The following is a 23,436-nucleotide window of genomic DNA, read 5'->3' as shown; positions in this document are numbered from 1 at the left end:
CTATGCCTTCAGCCAAATAAGCCCCATGCTTGAATTCCCTTCCTAAAACCTTGAACCTTTCCACCCCCCTTTCTACTTTTAAGGCCCTCCTTAAAACCCACCTCTTTGGTTACCCCTCCTAATCTTCCCTCCTCTGGTTCAGCATCCATTTTTCCTTATGTCCCTGTGGCTTGGGAAATTTTTCTACATTAAAAGTACAATATAAATGCAAGTTGTCGTCATCTTACAGAAGTAGTACAAGCATCTGAACAGGCTACTTACCATTGAAAGTTTATGTCCTGATGTTATACCACTTAATATCAAAAATATTTTTAAAACATCTTGCTATCAATGTGAAAACAGGCCATATACACGGGCTGTGCTGCAGGTGCACTCAGAGGGGATGCAGGTTGGCTCAAGTCAGTGGAAGCAATCCACTTGGCAAAGGGATTATCCTAGTGCTCCACTAGACAGATGTAAAATAATATTTTATGATTAAGCTTTCAAAGAGGTGGTAGGAGAAAACAAGTGGAATATATTATGCATTGCTGAATGTCAATTTTTTTAAAAAGGCAAAAGCCCATTAAAAAACACTCCCTACTGCAGGATTACTGGACTTCATACAATGCGAGAGGTCATGTCATAGGTTACCATGACTTACTAAAACAAATACTAAGGCTTAGGTTCAATTGCACTGCACATCAGTTCTGCAGGATGAAGAACTAACTGCTACACTGCTTATTCAGTACTCCTGTAGTAATAAGGATGGATATTTAACTAAAGCATGTCCTCCTCTTGGTACCTGCGCTGCTATAATTCAGTCAAGCCCCACGAAGAACGGATTTATTGAAGCACGGAAATATAAGTGTAAGCATATTGCTAAATTTTTCTAACTGTTGAAGCCACTTTTCTCACCAGACTTCCACTTAACTGGAAAGCTAGACCATTACTTTCTGTGTAAGCAGCAAATCTAGGAGCACAGCCATTCTGGGATAGTACATACACTGTATAATATTTTCCCTTAAGTGTTTCCTAATCCTTGGAAAACTACAATGTGATAAACAGGACCTTTGACTCACACTATCACATTCACCAGGTTCTTAGACTGTAATTTAATACTACTTCTCACCATAATGCAAAAGCAACAAATGAAGAAATGAAAAAGAAAATAAAGCATTGAAGGTTTTAGAATTCAGTTTACACAAGTCAGAAAGAAAACACAAATGATGCATAAAAGTTTAAATTTTAAAAAAGTTAATTTGCAGAGTAAACAAAGTAATGAAAAATGGAGCTGAAAATGAACAGCTATCATACATCCAGACACAGTCCAGTCTTCATAAGTACAACCTGCCACATTTTATTGAGTACATTTTACTGCACTGCAATGCACAAATTAAACTTATTAAAAATCATTCTGCTATATTACTATAAGATCACACTTACACATTTTTCACAGTATGATCATCAAATTAAAATCACTTACCCTATGAAGGTGTACTGAGGGGGAGCTTGTTTAGATTTGCCAAGGATTTTTACATCACAAATGGCAGCTTCAGTTGAGTCACGAGGAATGAATTTGATGCACAACCTTCTCTTCCTGAAAGCTGGCTCTTCTATTTAAAATATAATAATTTTAATGGTATAAATAGGTACCTATTGTCTAAATTGCTTTTAAGCATGATTCATTCAATGGCTGTTGAAAATGGAAAAGGCAGTTTCTTCACTCTTACCCTGATTATACATACACAATTGTACACTTTTATAATACATAACATAAGCATTCTAATGGTTAATTTATTACAAACAGGTTATGAAACAGGGCAACCTATTACACCAACTGGAGAAAAAGTGACTGTTCCTCCCCACCCCCAGGGTTCTTATAATTCTGATATTCTTGTCAAAGTCTGATATTTCACCACGACTATATAGCAGGCAGTTCCTTTCAAATATTGTGTATTTTTGTCTAGAACTTAATTTGAACCTTAATCCGCTATAAACAAGACACAGTACCAAAAGAGTCAGAGAGGACTGGCTTAATTCCAGTTGTGAAAGAACATAATTTACAACCACTGTTGTGCTTTAACAACCGTGAAATAAGAGATAAACTTTTCCTAATTCAAAACTTTAAAGCTACATGCCTTCATCTGATAAAATCCAATACTATTTAACCATGTCTGCAGCACGTAAAACCCATAACTTACGTGTGTCCACTGTTTCCTGAATAGGAATAAAGCCCACCGGTAAAGTATCCTTTAAATCGATCAGCTTCATATCCACTAGCACATTCCCTAAATGGCTCTTTAAAAGCCGCAAGAGAGAGAAGAAATAAGGCGTCACACATGCTACAATATTTTGGATAGCCAATGTCATAACATTCCATTATTTCTCTGACACAGAAACAAATAACCTCTATCTACCAAGCAAACACTAGAAATCAATTGGACGTTCTATAAAAGTTTCCCAGTCAAAACCAATGAGAAAACAGTGTGGTTTCTGTCATAAACAAATGTGCAGTAATAAGCCTGTCAGCTGGGTTAGCAGCGATTCACACTGCCTGCAACTGGGAAAGAACATGAAAATTTACACAAATATGGTTCAAGTCAAAAGTTCTCCCACCCCCTCAACAATTTTCCTTCTTAGATCTACACTACTTTTTCAGCCACATTTCCTCTTTTAGACTTATCTTTCCGTACCATCAACATCCACCAAGCATCTACCGGCAGGAATACTTCTTCACAAGCAACAAATCCTACAAGTTCTACCAGTCCTAACCTGGAAATGGGGCGGAAAACTTCGATGAAGGGATGGGTTTGAGAAGATTTTTTTTTAAATATTAGAGGTGGAGAGGTCGAGGGAGCGTGTTCTGGAAAGCAAGACTGATGCCATGGAAGGCTCTACGACTGACTGTGGGGCAAAAAGAGGGAAGGAATAATAGTCGGCCAGAATCAGAGGTGCAGAACATCCAGGAGGGGTAATACAGCTGGAGGAGTCCATGAAAGTAAGGTGGGAGAAGGCCATAGAGGGATTTATAGACCAGCAATTTGACAGCACAGAGGTGATCGAAGGACATGATGCAGGGGCAGAGTTGGATGTCACCAGTATACATATAGAAGCTAACCCTATGCCACTGGGTGACCAAAAGCTTGGTCACAAAGAAGTGGGTTTTAAGGGGTGGGGGCTAGAGAAGAGGGAGGGGTACAGGCAGAGGGCTTTAGCAGGTAATTCCAGAGGGTGGAGCCTCGGTAGTTGACGGCATGGTTGCAAATGCTAGCAGGGATGTAGAAAAGATCAAACCAGAAGAACGGAGATTTTGGGGTGGGGGGTGGGGGCAAGACCATGAAGAAATTTAAACATGAGGATGAAATTTTTTTAATTGGAGACATGGGGGGATTTGGAGCCAATGTAAAGCAGCAAGGACAGGAGTGAAGGGTGAGTGGGACTTGGTGCAGGATTGGATACAGGCAGCAGAGTTTTGGATGAGCTGAAGTTTACAGAGAATGGAAGATCAGCAGGACAGCACCGCAATTGTAAAGTCCTGAAGTAGCAAGTTAATGAGGCCCAGCGGTTAAAATCACCATAGCCTCATACTGCCACAGGTGAGTTGGAAACCACCTGAAACTAGCAGTGTCCTGCCGAAAATCTACTGGCAGTTAAAATCCCCCCCCCTTAGAATTGAGCTCCAACCTGGCTGCCAAAATGCTAATCCACATCTTTCAGTTTTTCCATCCTCCATACATAACTCATTCAGAACACTGTGGCCTACGTCCTCACCCTCATTATTCTCTGCCCCTGCCAAGCTCCACCAGCTTTCTGTGCCTTAGCACACTGTCCTTCCTTTCAAAAGCCTTCCAAGGCCATGTGTCATGCTACCTCAGCAAACTCTTCAAGTTACACACACCCACTGACACTGGTACATTTCTAGTTACCTGCTTCAACATTGGAGGTTGTTCTGAGTCAGAAACCTTCCTAAATCCCTCCACACCTTGCCTGCTTTTAAAAGCCACGTTAGAACCAGTTTCTTTAATCATGCTTTTGCCCCTGTAACTTTGTTGCTCTTTTCCCCCTCCTGGCCAAGGTGCACTTTTTTTTTCCCCACCCTGAAATATCTTTTTGTAACCAAGGAATGCTACAGAAATGTAAGAATGATTTGGTTTTGTGTTATTCTTCTATAATATTTCAAGGTTTGCAAAAAAAATATTGCCTTTACATTGTGGCATATTCGAACATTTGCGTATTTGCTTATCTAGCCTGAACAGAGCATAAATTTCACTTTTATTATAAAACCGGCAAAACAAAAGCATTTGGGTACTTCTGACTAAAACAAATAGCTTATCAATAATATGTAAGCCAACATAACTGCACAAAGACTACACTTTTAAGTGGTGTGGGAATGGGATGTTGAAGAGGACCTGCTGACGTTAGAGTCACTTGAATGATCATAAATGGCTACCAGCAAGACCTGCTGAAGTCTATTTCTGGGAAAAGGCCCAAGCTATCAAAAGGTTAAATAAAGGTGATGCCGCCAACAACTATTAAACAGTAAATGTATCCATTCAGGCGCCCAGTCTCGAATTCTTGCTGTTCATCCAGTTTGTTCAAGGTGTCATTTAAACAGATTTGTGGCCTCATTATACCTTTAGGGAAAATGAGCTAAAAACTCATTGAATCAAAAATAAATTCTCACTAGTGACTTTATTGTTGGGATTGTACCCTAAATTAGATAAAGGCCTACATGTACCTTCAAATACTTATTCCTAATACAAGTTTATTATAAAAGATTATCTGGTTGAGCAGTTCAAAAGCAGGTAGCAAAAATACAACTGACTGAATGGGTACAATAAACCTGAAAGGGAGGTCCTTCAACAACAGGCTGGATTTAAATAGCACCTTTAAAAACAAGTCCCAAGCCACTTCACAGAGGCACAGAGATTCGGGGCAAGTAACCAAAACCTTGGGCAAAGTGGCAGGTTTTCAGGAAGGTCTTAAAAAGGAGAGGGAGGTGAAGAGGCAGAAGGTGTTTAGGGAATTCGAGTGCATCTGAAGGCACAGTCACCAATGCACAAGAGGCCAGAGTCAGAGGAACTGATCATTTACAAGCCGGGGGGGGATGCTTGCAGGGCTGGAGGAGGTTACAGAGAAAGGGAGAAGCGAGAGCAAGAATAGATTTAAACACAGAGGAAGAGAATTTTAAATTAGGAAGGTTTGGGAGAACCAACAGCCATTGTGGGTCAGCGGCTACAGGGATAATAGGTGAGCTGGACTTCGTGTAGGATAGAATATGGGGAGTAGAGTGTTCAATGAGCTGAAGTTTACAGAGGATGGAGAATAAGATGCCAACCAAGAGAACAATGGAATAGGTAAGTCTGAAGATGACAAAGGTATGGATGAGGGTTCCAGCAGCAGATGTACAGAGGTAGCAGCAGTGGCAGCCAATGTTAGAGAAGTGGAAGTAGGCAAAGTTTGCGTTGTTGAGGATATGGGTTGGAAACTCAGCTTGGGACCAAATAGGATGCCAAAGTTCCAAACACCCAGGCCTTCATAGTCACTTACATGGTCAGAAGTTAACAGACAATTAATGATACTGAGCATACAACAGATGGAAATTTGAAATAAGAACTTCATTCTTGAAGTGCAATTAAATGCCTCACAATTTATTTGAATTCATTTACATTTTAGCTATTTAAATCTTGATTTATTTTGTTTTAAATATAAAAGGGTCATTATTCTTCAGTCCAATACATTGAGACATGTGGAAAGAATTACTGTACCAAGTACATCACATAATTTTCACGTAAACGTGAACTGTGAGACAAAGGTTTGTTCTCCAACTTTTCCAAGATGTGCATGCCCAGGAAGCACCAATAAAAATTAATGATAATGACTCCTTCAAATGAAAGGAGAATGTTCCATAGGGGATGTTTTTTTTTGCAGTTGTAGCTGTTCCAAGTCAAGAACTTGTTTTGTTCTCACCCTTGCCCTTCTCAGAAGTTGTCATTTAAAAGAAGTACAGAAAACAATGGATGTACTTGTACATAGAGACTAACGGGCATTTTTTGACATTCACTCCAGTTTCATTAGCTTTTAACTCTGCACATAGAATTGGGTTATTGTACAATATATGGTTTCAAATTAAGCCAGTCATTAGGGCAACATACTGCAACAGTTCCAACATGCCTTGCCTCTACGTAGTACAGTGCAGGCTGACTCCCATGCTGCGAGATTCCAATCTCAGCCATGGCGAGGGGACGCACTAAGCAGGAGCCAGGCACTTCCCCACAGCAGAGAAAAAGTATAAAGAGAATAAAAAAAGTCAGAGGGCCAGTCAATAGCATCTATCTATAGAGAAGCTATGGACCTAAAAAGGCTAGAACAGAGTATTTTCTAAACGGTGAAAAGCTCGAAACAGAGGAGGTCCAAATAGACTTGGGGTCCATGTACATAGATCATTAAAATGTTATGGACAGGTACAGAAAAATAATCAAAAAGGCTAATGGAATGCTGGCCTTCATATCTAGAAGACTAGAATACAAGGGGGTAGAAGTTATGCCACAGCTATACAAAACCCTGGTTAGACCACACCTGGAGTACTGTGTTCAGTTCTGAGCACCGCACCTTAGGAAGGATATGTTGGCCTTGGAGTGAATGCAGCGTAGATTTACTGGATTGGTACCTGGACTCCAAGGGTTTAATTATGAGGAGAGATTACACAAACTAGGGTTGTATTCCCTGGAATTTAGAAGATTAAGGGTGATTTGATCGAAGTTTTCAAGATATTAAGGGGAACTGATAGTTTCTCGCTATCTACCCTATTTCTGCTGGTTGGGGAGTCGAGGTCCAGGGGACATGGCCTAAAAATTAGAGCCAGGACGTTCAGGAGCGAAGTCAGAAAACACTTCTACACGCAAAGGGTGGTAGACGTTTGTAACTCTCTTCCGCAAACGGCAGTTGATGCTAGTTCAATTGTTAGATTTAAATCTGAGATTGATAATATCTTTGGTTAACAAAAATCTAAGTGATATGGGGCTAAGGCTGGTATATGGAGTTTTCACAGATCAGCCATGATCTCATTGAATGGCAGAACAGGCTCGAGAGGCTAAAGGGCCTACTCCTGCTCCTATAAGCTGCAGCAAAGGCCTGACACCTTTCAAATGAGGTAGTGAACGGTACATGGAGAGGAAACCTTTCTACTTAGATTTACTGCTTTTTATGTACTTTTATGTTACCACAGTACTACAGATGTGTGTTCAGTGGAGTATTACTGCCCCCTCCAACTATTTTTAATAATATTTTCTCCCCTTCAGACACTCCCCAACAAAGGGGGCAAAGGTGACTGTTTTAGGCCACTCCTGATGCTACCTGGTACAGGAAAATGCACAAAAGAATCTCAGATCTTCCTCTATTTTTGTAGGGAAAGTGCTTCCTCTGAAAATCTAGAAAGATCAGGACAATGGTGTAGAAAATCAGAGGCAAATCTGCACCAACCCACACCATGACAGCACTTCAGCACATAAATGCACTCTGCTACCATTAAACCTCACTGCATTTACACCAAAATAGAGTAATGAAGTCATGTTGTGAATGTTATGGCAGGATTTCTGTACCGAACCAAAAACATGAAGGCTGATACTCTTCATTTCAACATACTATTGATTATACTTCAAGAAGCTAAATTCTACAGCACAATTTTACTTACTAAAATTTGAAGCTACAGCAACAAATGTACATGTACTGTAACATGCAAAGCAAATTCAGTTTAACAGTGATTTCACAATTTGTCCCTCACTTTAATAAATTGGATTTAACAAAGTATCACAAGGAACTCCACCATCTTATTGAAACCACCACATTTGCAGGAAGGGTTCCTAAATTGGCTACTGAAATGTACTCTAATACATTTATACAGGTTTCCATTTTTCATAACCAAAACTGATGGCTTCAAGAACACAAGCAGGAGGTCATTGATTTGAACTTACATTCTCCTTAGAAAATGATCTCGTAAAACAGAGATATCTAGTGACCTTGGATTTAAATAAGCCGTCCTTCCAGAGGTCAGCATCCAAGCCATCTGCCGTTTGAGAAATCTGTGAAAACAAGACAGCATGTGCAAATGTGAGGTAGAATAAAGCTAATTCATGTACAGTGAGTTTTGCTACTTTCCCTAATTAACACCGACTGTACTATCACAGCATCTCATTAGATCATTCCACCAGGTACTGTATAAAAATATTTACAAAAATACTTCAAAAAATACAGTCTCCAAGGACACAACTGATTAAAGATACATTGCAAATGGTTTTGATAAGGAATCTGCAAGTTTTAAAACATTTGTGGATAAGTAAGATGGATGGCTTTGGGCTGGGGCGGGGTGGGGGGGAGGAAGAGGGAGGAAGAGAAAAGAGAATAATTATCATACACTTAAAATTCAAGCCACGTCAGTGAATGCTTATATTGTGTTATGTTGACAACTTATGAAACAATGCAACAGAAAATAATGAGATGTGCTAAAAATGGTTTCGCCTCTGACTATTGTTAGTCGCCTGCCTCTAAAGCACGGTTCACACAATTGACAGTGATAGTTTCAATTTACACACATCAGACTGTTCATGTTGAAATGGAGCAGCTGTAAAACGGGAACAAATCTGAATTTACAGTCATAGCGCAATTAACACTGCCCTCTACTAAAATGAAGATGTGACATGTGTTCTCTCTATTCTGGGGAAAAAAAGTGTTTCATTCAGTTTAAAACCTAGAATTAGTTAATAGTCATTAGTTAATACATACAGCAGAATTATTTGTACTTATCTCTATAATTAAAATGAATGAAGTGTTATGCAGCTCAACTGTCCAAGGAACTGGTTTCAGGTATTCTCCTTCAACTACAGGTTCACATCACTGATAGTCACTGGCTAGCATCACAATAAGTGGAGTTTTGACACTTGCAACACAAACAGGTAAATCTCTCAAAAAGTATTCCTCAACATAGTGATTCTGTTACACAAATTTATTATCTAGTAGAAAAGCATTTTAACTGTGTTTGTGTATTACTCCACTCCACTCTCAAAACAGCTTACTTTCACACATGCTCTACCTGCATGAGGCTCTCCTTACAGCTCCTGACTGGCCTTTTTCACAAATCATCCAACATGACTTACATATTTTAGGGTGAAACTGTCAAAGCAACAATATGACAATCACGCTAATGAAATTCACTACCTGTTGGTGTACAGTGACATGAAACAAGCATCTAATACACAATACAACCCTAACATTTCTTATGAAACCAGGTCACTGGTATCATTTTCATGTGCTGACATACAAAATAGCAGCAATGGCAGTTTTCAAATGTTATCTAGAATACTGCATTCTCATTATTTTTTCATTTTTAAAGTGGTTTATCTTTGTTATAAGCCTTAAAAGAGACAATGTGTATCGATTTACAATAGTTGCAAATGCTGCAATTTTGCCATTAAAAGTGCAAAAAAAAAATCAAACATCAACATGCTTATTAAGGGAGGACACTATGCTTTAATGTTGTGCACTATTCCTAAGCCACTTCAAATAGTTCCATTTCTATCACTATCAGTTACAGACCTGGAACCATTATTACTTCACGAGTGGTATGCAGCTTAAAATGTTTCTCTAGCACAACCCAAGTTTAGAAGAACAAAATCTGTAATAGTTCCTCGTTCTTTACAGCTCGTGGAGTCCACTCCAGATAATTCAACGTCAATTTTGCACTAAAAAAAATCCAATGATTTGTAAAGCGCAAAACAAGAAATACAGCAAGATGGGAATTTTAAAAAACTGAATTCAGATACATTGAATTAAGCGACTGAGTAAGCTGCAGTCCAAATTTTATAAAAACACACTCACCATTATGCTTTATTCTAATCCCAGTAGCAAAAAAAACTTATACTGTCTTTGTGAAAATTCACATGCCAATCCAATGTAATGAGACTTAGCAATCCCATCTGACCAATTTCCCAAGGACAAAGCTATATAAAACTTTGGGGCAAAAAGCATACTTCTCCAGCTTTGTGGGACTGCCCTCACCTTGCACCATTCCTACATTTCCAATCACAATCAATGCATCTCCAGCAATGGCTTTTCTTCTCTCCCCCAAATCACCACCATTGGAGTCCCCCAAAGATTCATCTGTGGTTTTCTCCACTTCCCCATCTACACAGTGCTCCATGAAATCAACCGCAATGCACGAGGTCAGCTGCCACTTGCATGCTTATGACACCAAAGTGCACCTCTCCACCACCTCTTCTGAACTTGCAACTGCTTCCGTGCTGTCAGATTGCTCGTCGGTCATCCAGTTTCAATGAGTCAACTTTCTTCAACTGAACAAAAAAAACAGGAAGACCAAAGTCATCACCTTCAGGCCCCACTACAAATTCCGCTCCCTTGTCACAGATTTCTTCTCCCTCCCCACCTGCTGGCTCAGCTTCAACATACCGTTCACAACCTCGATGACCTTTATTTTAAAAATTCGTTCATGGGATGGGAGCGTCGCTGGTGAGGCCGGCATTTATTGCCCATCCCTAATTGCCCTTGAGAAGGTGGTGGCGAGCCGCCTTCTTGAACCGCTGCAGTCCGTGTGGTGAAGGTTTTCCCACAGTGCTGTTAGGAAGGGAGTTCCAGAATTTTGACCCAACGACGATGAAGGAACGGCGATATATTTCCAAGTCGGGATGGTGTGTAACTTGGAGGGGAACGTTCAGGTGGCATTGTTCCCATGTGCCTGCTGCCCTTGTCCTTTAAGGTGGTAGAGGTCTCTGGTTTGGGAGGTGTTGTCGAAGAAACCTCGGCGAGTTGCTGCAGTGCACCCTGTGAATGGTACACACTGCAGCCACAGTGCGCCAGTGGTGAAGGGAGTGAATGTTTAGGGTGGTGGATGGGGTGCCAATCAAGCGGGCTGCTTTGTCCTGGATGGTGTCGAGCTTCTTGAGTGTTGTTGGAGCTGCACTCATCCAAATAAGTGGAGAGTATTCAATCACACTCATGACTTGTGCCTTGTAGATGGTGGAAAAGCTTTGGGGAGTCAGGAGGTGAGTCACTCGCCACAGAATACCCAGCCTCTGACCTGCTCTTGTAGCCACAGTATTTATATGGCCGGTCCAGTTAAGTTTCTAGTCAACGGTGACCCCCCAGGATGTTGATGGTGGAGGATTCGGCGATGGTGATGCCGTTAACGACAAGGGGAGGTGGTTAGACTCTCTCTTGTTGGAGATGGTCATTGCCTGGCACTTGTCCGGCACGAATGTTACTTGCCACTTATCAGCTCAAGCCTGGATGTTGTCCAGGTTTTGCTGCATGCGGGCTCGGACTGCTTCATTATTTGAGGGGTTGCGAATGGAACTGAACACTGTGCAACCATCAGCAAACATCCCCATTTCTGACCTTATGATGGAGGGAAGGTCATTGATGAAGCAGCTGAAGATGGTTGGGCCTTGGACACTGCCCTGAGGAACTCCTGCAGCAATGTCCTGGGACTGAGATGATTGGCCTCCAACAACCACTACCATCTTCCTTTGTGCTAGGTATGACTCCAGCCATTGGAGAGTTTTCCCCCTGATTCCCATTGACTTCCAATTTTACTAGGGCTCCTTGATGCCACACTCGGTCAAATGCTGCCTTGATGTCAAGAGCAGTCACTCTCACCTCTGGAATTCAGCTCCTTTGTCCATGTTTGGACTAAGGCTGCAACGAGGTCTGGAGCCGAGTGGCCCTGGCAGAACCCAAACTGAGTGTCGGTGAGCAGGTTATTGGTGAGTAAGTGCCGCTTGATCGCACTATTGACGACACCTTCCATCACTTTGCTGATGATTGAGAGTAGGCTGATGGGGTGGTAATTGGCCGGATTGGATTTGTCCTGCTTTTTGTGGACAGGACATACCTGGGCCTTTGCTGTATCCAGTGCACTCAGCTGTTTCTTGATATCACATGGAGTGAATCGAATTGGCTGAAGACTGGCTTCTGTGATGGTGGGGATATCGTGAGGAGGCCGAGATGGATCATCCACTCGGCACTTCTGGCTGAAGATGGTTGCAAACGCTTCAGCCTTGTCTTTTGCACTCACGTGCTGGACTCCGCCATCAATGAGGATGGGGAGCCTCCTCCTCCCGTTAGTTGTTTAATTGTCCAGCACCATTCGCAACTGGATGCGGCAGGACTGCAGAGCTTTGATCTGATCCGTTGGTTGTGGAATCGCTTAGCTCTGTCTATAGCATGTTGCTTCCGCTGTTTAGCATGCATGTAGTCCTGAGTTGTAACTTCACCAGGTTGGCACCTCATTTTTAGGTGCTGTTCCTGGCATGCTCTTCTACACTCCTCATTGAACCAGGGTTGATCCCCTGGCTTGTTGGTAATGGTAGAGTGAGGAATATGCCGGGCCATGAGGTTACAGATTGTGCTGGAATACAATTCTGCTGCTGCTGGCCCACAGCGCCTCATGGATATCCAGTTTTGAGCTGCTAGATCTGTTCTGAATCTATCCCATTTAGCACAGTGATAGTGCCACACAACACGTTGGATGGAGTCCTCAGTGCGAAGACGGGACTTCGTCTCCACAAGGAGTGTGTGGTGGTCACTCCTACCAATACTGTCATGGACAGATGCATCTGCGATAGGTAGATTGGTGAGGACAAGGTCAAGTAGGTTTTTCCCTTGTGTTGGTTCGCTCACCACCTGCCGCAGACCCAGTCTGGCAGCTATGTCCTTCAGGACTTGGCCAGCTCGTCAGTAGTGGCGCTACCGAGCCACTCTTGGTGATGGACATTGAAATCCCCCACCCAGAGTATATTCTGTGCCCTTGCTACCCACAGTGCTTCCTCCAAGTGCTGCTGAACATGATTCATCAGCTGAGGGAGGACGGTAGGTGGTAATCAGCAGGAGGTTTCCTTGCCCATGTTTGAACTGATGCCATGAGATTTCATGGGGTCCAAAGTCAATGTTGAGGACTCCCAGGGCCACTTTATATCACTGTACCGCCACCTCTGGTGGGTCTGTCCTGCCGGTGGGACAGGACATATCCAGGGATGGTGATAGAAGAGTCTGGGACGATGGCTGAAAGGTAGGATTCTGTGAGTATGGCTATGTGACGCTGTTGCTTGACTCGTCTGGGGACAGCTCTCCCAATTTTGGCTGATGTTCATGAGGACTTTGCAAGGTTGACTGGACTTGGTTTGCCTTTGTTGTGTCCGGTGCCTAGTGGTCTGTCCGGTTTTATTCTGATGACTTTTCGTAGCGAGATTGTACAACTGAGTGGCTTGTTAGGCCATTTCAGAGGGCGGTTAAGAATCAACCACATTGCTGTGGGTCTGGAGTCACATATAAGCCAGACCGGTTTCCTTCCCTAAAGGACATTAGTGAACCAGATGGGTTTTTACGACAATCCGGTAGTTTCATGGCCACCATTACTGAAACTAGTTTTTTTAATTCCAGATTTTGTTTAATTAATTGAATTTAAATTCCCCAGCTGCCGTGGCAGGATTTGAACTCATGACTCCGGATTATTAGTCCAGTAACATAACCACTATGCTACCGGAACCGGTCCTGTTAAACCCTGAGCTTAGTTTCAGACTCCATATCTTCTCTAGCACAAAGACTGCTAATTTCCATCTCCACAACACTGCCTGCCTCCACTACTCCCTCCTTTCAATCAATGGTGAAACTGTCATTCATGCCTGTGCCAACTCCAGACTTGATTACGCCCCTCGCCTCCTTTAAAAAGCTTCTCAAAATCCATTTCTTTGGCCAAGACTTCAATCATTCCCTCCTAACTTCTCTCTTCCTAGCTCAATCTTCACAGATGTTTATAATTATAAGATCACCAACTAGAAGTGAATATAGTTTGAGTGATAACCACGCCTACATCTGATTTCAAAAGTTACTGATGGAGGACATCTCATTGTGGAACCAGTTACAAATATGGACAAAACAAATAATGCTAACTTTAAAAAATAAAATGATTTAGCTAAATAAACCCTTGCCTCATACTTCACCAGCAAAAAAGTCTGTTCTTACTAAATCAGTTTAATATAATTAATGAAACTGAAGCTATTAACACACATTTATATTAGCCAGATTTACAATTGGTATAAAAAGCATACTTAGTCATCCATACAGTGTACCTGGATTTATACAACTGGCTCAGAGACAAAATAAGCGTGAGAAACCAATGTCACCATACAGCTGAGAAACAGAAAATTTTATTACAACTAGAAATACTTCTCTCTTACCAACCAATCTGTTAATTCTGCCATATCCTGTTACTTACTTTAATGCTGACTTCAAAAAGGTCTTCACATAAAACAGTGAAAAACATGTGGAATAGTCTTCCAGGCAGGGTTGGAGGTAAAAACTTTGAAATCATTTTAAACAACAGATTGATGCTGTGATGAGTGGATTGTAGGTTTAATTTCTGAATTGATGAGCCAATGTGGGCAAAATGGCCACCTTCCTCTGTACCTACATTGTTATCTTTACATTGCCAGAATCACACTTGAAGATAACAATGGCATTTCTTTCAGCACATTAACAGAGAGAATTCTGTTTCAAATTTGCAATTTTTGTCTATCTTTGTATGGACTCATGAGTGAAAAATTAACAGCTCCACAGCTAACTTACAAAATTGTAACATCTGCCTACAAATTTAATACTGCTTCATCACTAAGAGGATTTCCTTAGAGCAGTTACTTCTGGAGAAAGACAGAGGCAGCTTATATGACGCAACTGGTAATATTAAAAGGGCTTTCTAAGCTTGTAGTAATCCCCCATGATAACCATTCATCTGAAACAAAATGAGATCTATACTGTAATACAAACAGAACAAATAACAGGAAACAGCATAATACCAAGTTTAGTCCATCCATGAGGAAGATCTTGTTAACTCAATCGTGAGATTGGTCCTTGCTTGTGAATGATCTTAGAACTCCACAGTCTTCTAGTGCTTTTCTTTTATGCACTTCATATTGTGATCCCGAAAAGCAAAAACTGAAGCTTGTTCATATTTGGTTTGAATTAGAATAAAAGACACTGATCACGTACACCAGAGCAAACAAAAGAAAATCTATGTGGAGCACTAAACGTTCCAGACATTAGTGAACTTCAAAACTCAACATGGAATCAAAACTGACTTGCAGCTACCTCACTAAGTACACAGGTTCCACTTTGAAATCGCATGAGAACGAGAAAAATAACTGCTGCTTACTCCAACCACTCCTGCAATCCTATAGCCACCACCCCACCAATAATTTTCCCCCTACATACTTTATTCACCATCAATAACTTGCATTTATATAGTGCCTTTAACATAGAAAAACATCTCATGGCACTTCACTAAAGTGTAATCAGACAAAAATGATCGCCAAGCCAAAGGAGAAGATATTAGATGGGGTGACCAAAAATTTGGTTGAAGAGGTAGGCTTTAAAGAGAGACTTAAAAGATGTTAAGGAAGACAATTCAAGAGCATAAGCCACTGTAGGACAAAAGTAGGGGGAGCAGGGGAGGCCAGAGTCAAAGGAGCACAGAGTTCTCGGGGGTTTGTGAAGCTAGAGGTGATTACAGATATAGAAAGGGGCGAGGCAAAAAAGAGTTAAACTTGAGTGTAAGAATTTTAAATTGGAGGCATTGCGGAACTGGAGCCAATGTCGGTCAGCGAGGGCAGGGTGAGTGGGGACTGTGCAAGGCTGGATACAGGAAGCAGAGTTTTGGATCAGCTGAATTTTACAGAGGGTGGAGGATGGGAGGAGATGCAGGACAGCATTGGAAGAGTCAAGTCTGGACATGACAATGGCATGGATGAGGGTTTCACCAGCAGATGGACTGAGTGGGGGCAGAGGTGGACAATGTAACGGAGATGGAATTAGGCAATCATTGTGATGGAGCGGATGTGGGGTTGGAAGCTCAGCTCAGGGACAAATACAGTGCCGAGGTTGCAAACAATCTGGGTCAAACGGAAACAGTGGCTGGGGAGGGTACGGAGTTTGTTGCAGGGCTAAAGACAATGGCTTCAGTCTACCCATTGATAAACTGGAAGAAATTGTGGCTCATCCAAGACTAGATGTCGGAGAAGGAGTCTGGCAACACAGAGATCTAGATAAATGGTAGAGAGGTAGAACTTGATGTTTGCAGCACACACGTGGAAGCTGACCCCAGGTCTTCGAATTATGTCACCAAGAGGTACTATGTAGATGAGGAAGAGGAGGAGGCCAAAAACAGATCCTTGGGGGACTGCAGAATTAACAGTGGGAGAGCAGGAATCAAATCCAGTCGGAATGCTCTGACTACGATTGGATAGGTAACAGTTGAACCAAGCTAGGGCAGTTCCACTGAACTGGATAATGGAGAAGAGGCATTGGAAGAGGATGGTATGGTTGACTGTGACAACGGCTGCAGAGAGGTTGATAAGGACGAGGATAGATAATGCACCCTGGTCACATACAGAGAGGATAACATTTATGACTTTGACTAGGGCCGTTTGTGTTGTAGCAGGGATGCAAACCTGATTAGAGATTCAAACGTGGAGTTGTCGGAAAGATGGGTACAGAGTTTGGAGGCAACATGTTAAAGGACTTGAGGGGAAAGACAGGTTGGAGGTGAGGTGGCCGTTTACAAGGAAGGGATGATGACAGTGGTTTTGAAAGAGAGGGGGACAGTACCTGAGGAGAGGGAACCACTTATAATTTCAGTTAGCATGGGGGCAGGAAGGGAAGTTGGGTGGTCAGTAGTGGAAATTGCGTCAAGGGAGCAAAGGTGGGTCTCTCGGACAAGAAAGGACATGAAAGGAGATAGGAGAAACTAGAGAAAGACATGGGTTCGGGTCTAGGTGAGAAGGGAGCATTAGGGGAGGTTTGGCTTTGTGGGCAAGAGGAAGGGAGGAAGCAGAAACAGTTGAACAAGTGGTTTCAATCTTAGTGACTAAGAAATCCATGAGCTCCTTGCATATTGTTGGAGGGGGCAAGGAAGAAGGGTTTAAGGAAACGGTTGGTAGTGGAGAAAAGCAGCCCAGGGTTATCTTTGCTTTCCAGGATGATCCTGGAATTGAGTGGTTTTGGCAGGAGAGTGAGGCCTGATGGCATTTGATGGATAGCTAAACCAGTTGATACACTCAAGTCTGCACCCCACAAACTTTAGGAAGTGAAGATGGGGACTATATCTGAGGGAGTGACCAGGATAGGAGAAAATAAAGGTTTTGCTGGGGAAAAAGACAACAAAGGTGGAGAGTGGTTGAGCAGATCGACAGCTGCAGAAGTATCGTGCTGAATGGCGGCTCAAAGACTAGGCAACTTCAAAGCGCAATTCTAGTGACTTAGGGGAAGAGTTATTTCCAGAAGCAGACACAGACAGAAGTAGGGTTGGAAAAGGGAAGGAGGATGTAGGTGGTGAAGGATACAAGGAAGTGGTCAGAGATGGTTTTGTCTGTAATTGAGACCACTGGAGTATAGGGGCCACGTGAGATGGAAAAGTTGAGGAAGTGGCCATAAGCATGGGTCAGATAGTTTACATGGAGGGCGAGATTAAAAAGAGAACAGGAGAGAGGGGAAAGCGAGGTGAAATCATGAATAAGGAGTCCCTCAGTGCAGAAGCTGAGGGAGGATCTCTCAATGAGAAACTCAGGGTGGGAGGGGGGGATTCTTGGGGTCTCACGTCACTGTATTCCAAAAGGTATGTAATTACATCAGGTGTTTACTTATACAATAAATAAGTGGATTTCAAAAATGAATAGTTCAAATCTGTAATGAGAGTTCCAGGCAGAATGTTCACAGGTGGACAGCACAGTTAAATAATCTACGATATTCTCAATGGCCTCACCATAACCCACAGAAGAATACACACTTGAGAAGCAGATTGAGACTGTAATTTAAAAGAAAGGTTTGCACTCATCAAACGTGGAAGTGAATCTAAAGCAGCTTATAAACATCACCTGGAGCACTCAAGCAAATTATAGCCTTGTAATTTACTCCACAGATATCCATTATCATATATACAAATACATGCATTGTTTAGGGAAGTTAAAATGTAACTTTTTTTCAAACAATGAAAGTTCCAGGGATTATTGCTATTTCTTGGGAGTTTGCTGGGTATCTGAAGTCATACTAACTATTGTTCACAGAAGGGAGTTCATTTTCCTTGTGAAGATGTTACTGTAGGTCCAACAGAAAATCTTTTTGTTGTAAATTGCAAAAAAAACTTTGTATAAATTAGAAATACTGAGAGAAATGCTTATTTTGTCATTTATTTGGATTAAGTGGAAGCTTGAAAAAAATTCAGGGAAGCTGCAAAATAATTGAAATGGCATAAGAGTCTGAAAACCAATCAAACTGTCTCCCATCTAGTGATCTTCAAACACACAGTGAATTCGATGATATAATGCAATTTTTGAACAAACATCATGAATAAAGTAATGCAATTTAAAAAACAAAAAACTTCCAGATCTAATTTTTAAAAAAAATAGCAATAAAGCAGTACCACATCAAATACAGAAGATGGGGTTAGAAGTATACATACAACTAGAAATGATAGGTGTGGGGAGGGGCAGGGGAAATTGTCAAGCTGGCTGGACTGCATTTCCTGAAAAAGTCCCCATCATTTTTGGACCCGTTTCATACTGGCTTTTTGGGAGGGGGATTAAATTCAAGTAAATATATTCTACTTAAAAATACAATTAGATCCGAAAAAGGACTTCAAAACATTTCAGAAACTGATATTTTACTCACCACATCATAACTGGTAGGTGCCCGACTTCGAGACGCAACCACTCCAACACCAGTAATTGGATCCATCGACCAATCCGGCAAGGCTTCTGACAGATCCCACATTTCAGGCATCATTGAGCGACACTGAAAAGAGGAAAGAAAATCATACAAACTTTCCTGCATTTGAACTATCAAAAGTACACAAACAGCAATACAGCATATATATTACCAATCATACAATACTACTAGACATCTAATCACTTGGCTGCAGGGAAAATCTTAAGATGCTATAATACATGGATTTAACACAAACAGCAGAATAGCACTGAAGTGGAAAGTTTATCATAAGAACATAAGAAATAGGAGCAGGAGTAGGCATATGGCCCCTCGAGCCTGCTCCGCCATTCAATTAGATCATGGCTGATCTTCAACCTCAACTCCACTTTCCTGCCCGATCCCCATATTTTCATGTTGTAAACTACTGTAATAATTTTTTCAAGTGCTACTTTAAGACAATTCAGTATTGTAGCTTTGATCCAGAATATTTAGAAGAGATTTCCCTGAATAACTCAGTTGTGTAAACATCAAGTACAATTGTACTGGTCCGGAAGTCTCATGTTACTAGTTCATTAATTAGGGCAGTAGGCTGCTATACAATGTACTGCCAAAGGCAAAATACTGCATTGCAAGTTGGCACAAAGCCTTCCATTTTTTAGATAATATTGGCAGGTCTTTGTGTCCAAATTACAGCTGAAATCACCCTAAATTTTAGCCAAGTATCGCGCTCTCTTCTCCTTCCAATTTTATCCACTTTTGTTTTTGGATACATTTCTTACAGGCCCTTTGTGTTGGGGGTGGGGGGGTGAATTGAAGTAACTGTATTCTACCTAAAAATATAAATAGACGCAAAAATGTACTTCAGAAGATTTCAAAAACAGAAACATAACCAAAAATGAAAAAAGGGATGAAATAGGAAGTGAGGGGGGGGAGGAGAAGAGAGCAAAGCTTGACTATGTAAGTTGTACGCAGTACATATTTACTTTGTTCCACAATTTGTTTGCACACTGTCTGTAGCCAACTCAAAAAGGCACTTGCATTCTCTAGAGGTGCATCATAAAAACAGGTATCATTTAGCAAAAAAGGGAGTACATTACTACAAGTGCTTTTGGAACAAGACATTCAGCCATAACATATTATTGGCATTTCACAGTTTTAATAAAAAGGAATCAATATTCTCATAACAGATTTGCCAGACTATTCAATAACAATGAAATTTAAGGCAAAGACTGGAATTCTTCTGCCAACAGAAAGGTGGTGCTTAGCAGCAGAGTAGTGCAGTTCACCAGTTGCACACAGCAGGAGTTTCAACAGCATAAAGTCTAAAATAATTCCTTTCAATGTGCAAAAAATTTCGAAAATAGTACTGGATATAAAAATTTGTTGAAGACCAGAGTTGCTTTAATTGCAGTTTTGACACCAGGGCTACAGAATTGACCTAAATCAACCAGGTCTCATTAAAGAGCTCAATATATTAATTATCGAGCAGCAGTAAAGTCTCTTAATATAGATTTGCCATTTTTTCCCTAAAGAATAAAGCTTCTAACATTCGTAACTGGAAGCTTTTCTTCAGGAAGTGGTTTTAAACCATATCCGGAGAGTGAAGAAACAAACAAGCCCCAGAAATTATTTTGGCTCAACATAAAGTCTGCCAAAATAATTACACAATAAGTGCAAAATAAAATAATTTCACCTTAGGTTGCGGTAGGGGGGGGGGGGGGGTGGTGGAGAAGGAGGCAGGATGCAAATATCAATTCTCCCTTCTATCTGTACACTTTAGTATAACATTAAATGCATTTTTTTTGGAGCATTCAGTTGCAAGTATAGTTAAACTTGATCATATTTCTGGATTTTTTTTTTAATTTCCAAGGGAGCTGGAAAAAGTTACTTTTAATGGTGAGTTTTTAAAAAGCAATGTATATCCCCACATGCCTTTTTTTTAAAAAAAGGAACCGTAGATGAAAGGTAGCTAATATGCTGATCGGAAGTTTCTTGCCCCAGAATCCAAATAAGTGATTTTCTAGTTTGACCTAGTACTTGGAAAGACACCTCTCACCGCTGTGTTGGAGAACACTTTGAACTCTGTCGGTCAATGAGAGGGATGGAGTTTTTGACACAGCAAGAGGTTTTTAAAAGTCAGAAGACATCAGAAAGGCTGTTAGGCTTTTGCAAAAGACATGGGACTGCACGAAGAGTGATTCTATAACTGGACTGTAGGACAAGATGCAAAAGGATTCTTTTGCTTAAGTTAAATAAGACAACCCACCAAAAGGGGTGACATCACATGTTCTTTATATCATTGCACAAATACAAATTGAACTACTGTACTGATTGAACTAAGCAATTCTGATCTATTGCTCTCTATGTTTCACCTTACTTTGAAATAAAGCAGTTTACAATCCGAATCAAACTTCACCTCATCTCGTGCTAACTTGGTCTGCCTTCGGAAAGACTGAAGATGTACATGTGCGAAATGCGATTATCCAATCCAGATAACTAGGGGATATTATTCTTACATCCCCAGTTTATGCTACTGTACAAGTAGAGAAAGAGCAGCACGAGTCAACTCCCATAAAAGTAAGTCACTCAGACGGCTTAAACGAGAGACTGATGCCACTGAACCGGAGACGTTATCTACAACAGACCCAAATTCTTAACACCTCATTACAAATTTCTCTACAATTCATGACAATTTAGTAAACTGCTGAGCTTTAACACCAAGAAGTACAGTTTTTAAAAAAAAATTGGGAGAGGAAAAAGAGAACTCACAGGTACCATGAAAGAGACTGAAGAAGGAAGCAGCAATACCATCAGTGTACATATATATTCCTACCCTTGGAACAATTAGTGATATCCATTACACAAATTTCCTGATTTTTAATTTTTTTTTAAAGTTTATTGACTAACTTTTTTTTCTACCTTCAAAAGTCTATCTAGTTCTGTTGAATATTGTTTAGAAATATGATGGATGGCAACTTTGATTGAGTTTACCCAGGTAGCCAATTCAATTGGCAGAGCACTGCAGTTTAGCAGTTTGACTTAAGTGCATAGCCAAATTGAGCAACACCACCAAAACCAAAACAGGAAGAGGAATATAAACCAAATTACCTTTGGACAACTTCCAAAATAAAATCACTTGAATGAAGGGAGCATTTTATCTTGGACTAAATGTTTTATATGTTAGAAAATGGTTAGCATTTCAATCTCAACTATGCAATTAGAGGGGGTAAATATGGCTCAGTCAAGAAAGTAGTTATTTCATTTTTGACTGATGCCATAAAAACAGTTTTCAATACATTAACAGTCTATTACTGCTTATAAACATGTTGAGACCAGAAGTGCTCCAAGTCATTCTTAGAGTAGAGGGCCACCTTTGTGAAACACTTCCCCCAAACCTCTTACAGAATTTTAGATAATAACAATGAAACTCCCTGAACTAGAAATAAGTCTAAAATTACTCTGTCATAATTAACTAGCAATAATGAAATAACAACTTCACTGCCCATATTATCAGAATGTATACTACTACAGCAGATAGCTGTCCACATGGATGACGCATATTCATCTCCTATAACTACTGTCATTATGTGTACAACTATCAGCAGGAAAACTGGCTCTTCAGATATGTAATAAAGGATGTTACACAATTCTTCAATTATTTCATGAATCAGTGCTTCAGTGCATCCTGGCAGTTTAACATTAGGCCTACTGTATGCCCTTTCCATGGCATAAGATAGAACCCAATATACAAAAGGGGCATTCAAAACCATGATATCACCCTGCTCTATTCTGACCATGCCCTTCAGACATTGTACAAGTCTTCAGTCTAAAACAGGGATCTACATTTATTATCTATACTAAACGTATAAGCCTCGGAAGTTATAATTGCTTTTCAAACCACAAATATAAATCTGAGTTTTCCAGCATTTATGTTTATATATTGTAAGCAATTTTAAAACAGCTTAATATGGTATACTACTTGTATGTTTGAAATCTCATTTTACCATGTCCTTGAATTTTAAATCTTCAAACCAGCCACTGAGTCATATTATTGTCTGCATACTGTATAGCAGTGAACAGAACTGGATAGCTTTTTGGAGCTGGGAAAAAAAACCCTAACTGGTAACTGTGGTGGACTTTCTAAACCTTCCTTCATGGTATTCATCGATCATATAAAATGAAAAGCTAAGTTAGCCACTTATTGGCTGGACAATCAGCTTTCGTACAACTTCACATGGACTTGTAATTTATACTGAAAAGCTGCAATGACTTCATAAGTATCCTTACACACAAGCCAACTGAAACAAAAATACATTCCCCTTGTTTATTGGGACAGGTCACAAAAACAGACTAGGTAAGGGATCATTTATTTTTACACATTAAATTATATGGGGTATATAGAAAATGCATTTCTTTTCTCCTTCCATATGGTTTTTCTCTCCCGTTCCAATTTTATACATTTCTAGTTCATTCTCTTCTCCCCTTTTATCTTTCTTTTCACTCCACCTTCATCTGACTTTTTTCATTGTTACTCTAACAAATTTTTCTTTGAACAATTCATTTTTCTTCCCATTCCTTATCACAATACCTTTAGATGCACGTAGGCTTGAAGAAGAGAAAGTGCCTCGGAAGCTTAGTGGCATAAATAAAAAAGTGCAGAAGACCAACGTCTTGCTGGATAACAGCAGAAACTGA

The 23,436-nt window shown here is 40.6% G+C and overlaps 1 protein-coding gene across 2 annotated transcripts in view; it reads right to left on the bottom strand.

The window, feature by feature from the left end:
- The window catches only part of LOC137300575 (multivesicular body subunit 12B-like), a 130,754-nt gene that overhangs the window by 98,868 nt on the left and 8,450 nt on the right, over positions 1 to 23,436 (bottom strand). For both annotated transcript variants that reach the window (XM_067969739.1, XM_067969738.1), the window contains exons 2-5: positions 18,706 to 18,828; positions 7,953 to 8,060; positions 2,181 to 2,277; positions 1,463 to 1,592 (exon numbers count right to left, since the gene is read on the bottom strand). In XM_067969739.1, the coding sequence (XP_067825840.1) occupies positions 1,463 to 1,592; positions 2,181 to 2,277; positions 7,953 to 8,060; positions 18,706 to 18,819 (449 nt within the window). In that variant the 5' untranslated portion in view covers positions 18,820 to 18,828. The remainder of the gene's footprint in view (positions 1 to 1,462; positions 1,593 to 2,180; positions 2,278 to 7,952; positions 8,061 to 18,705; positions 18,829 to 23,436) is intronic.

This window comes from Heptranchias perlo, chromosome 31, assembly GCF_035084215.1.
Source record: "Heptranchias perlo isolate sHepPer1 chromosome 31, sHepPer1.hap1, whole genome shotgun sequence".
NCBI classification, from domain to species: Eukaryota; Metazoa; Chordata; class Chondrichthyes; order Hexanchiformes; family Hexanchidae; genus Heptranchias; species Heptranchias perlo.
This window is presented reverse-complemented; position numbering and strand designations above follow the sequence as displayed.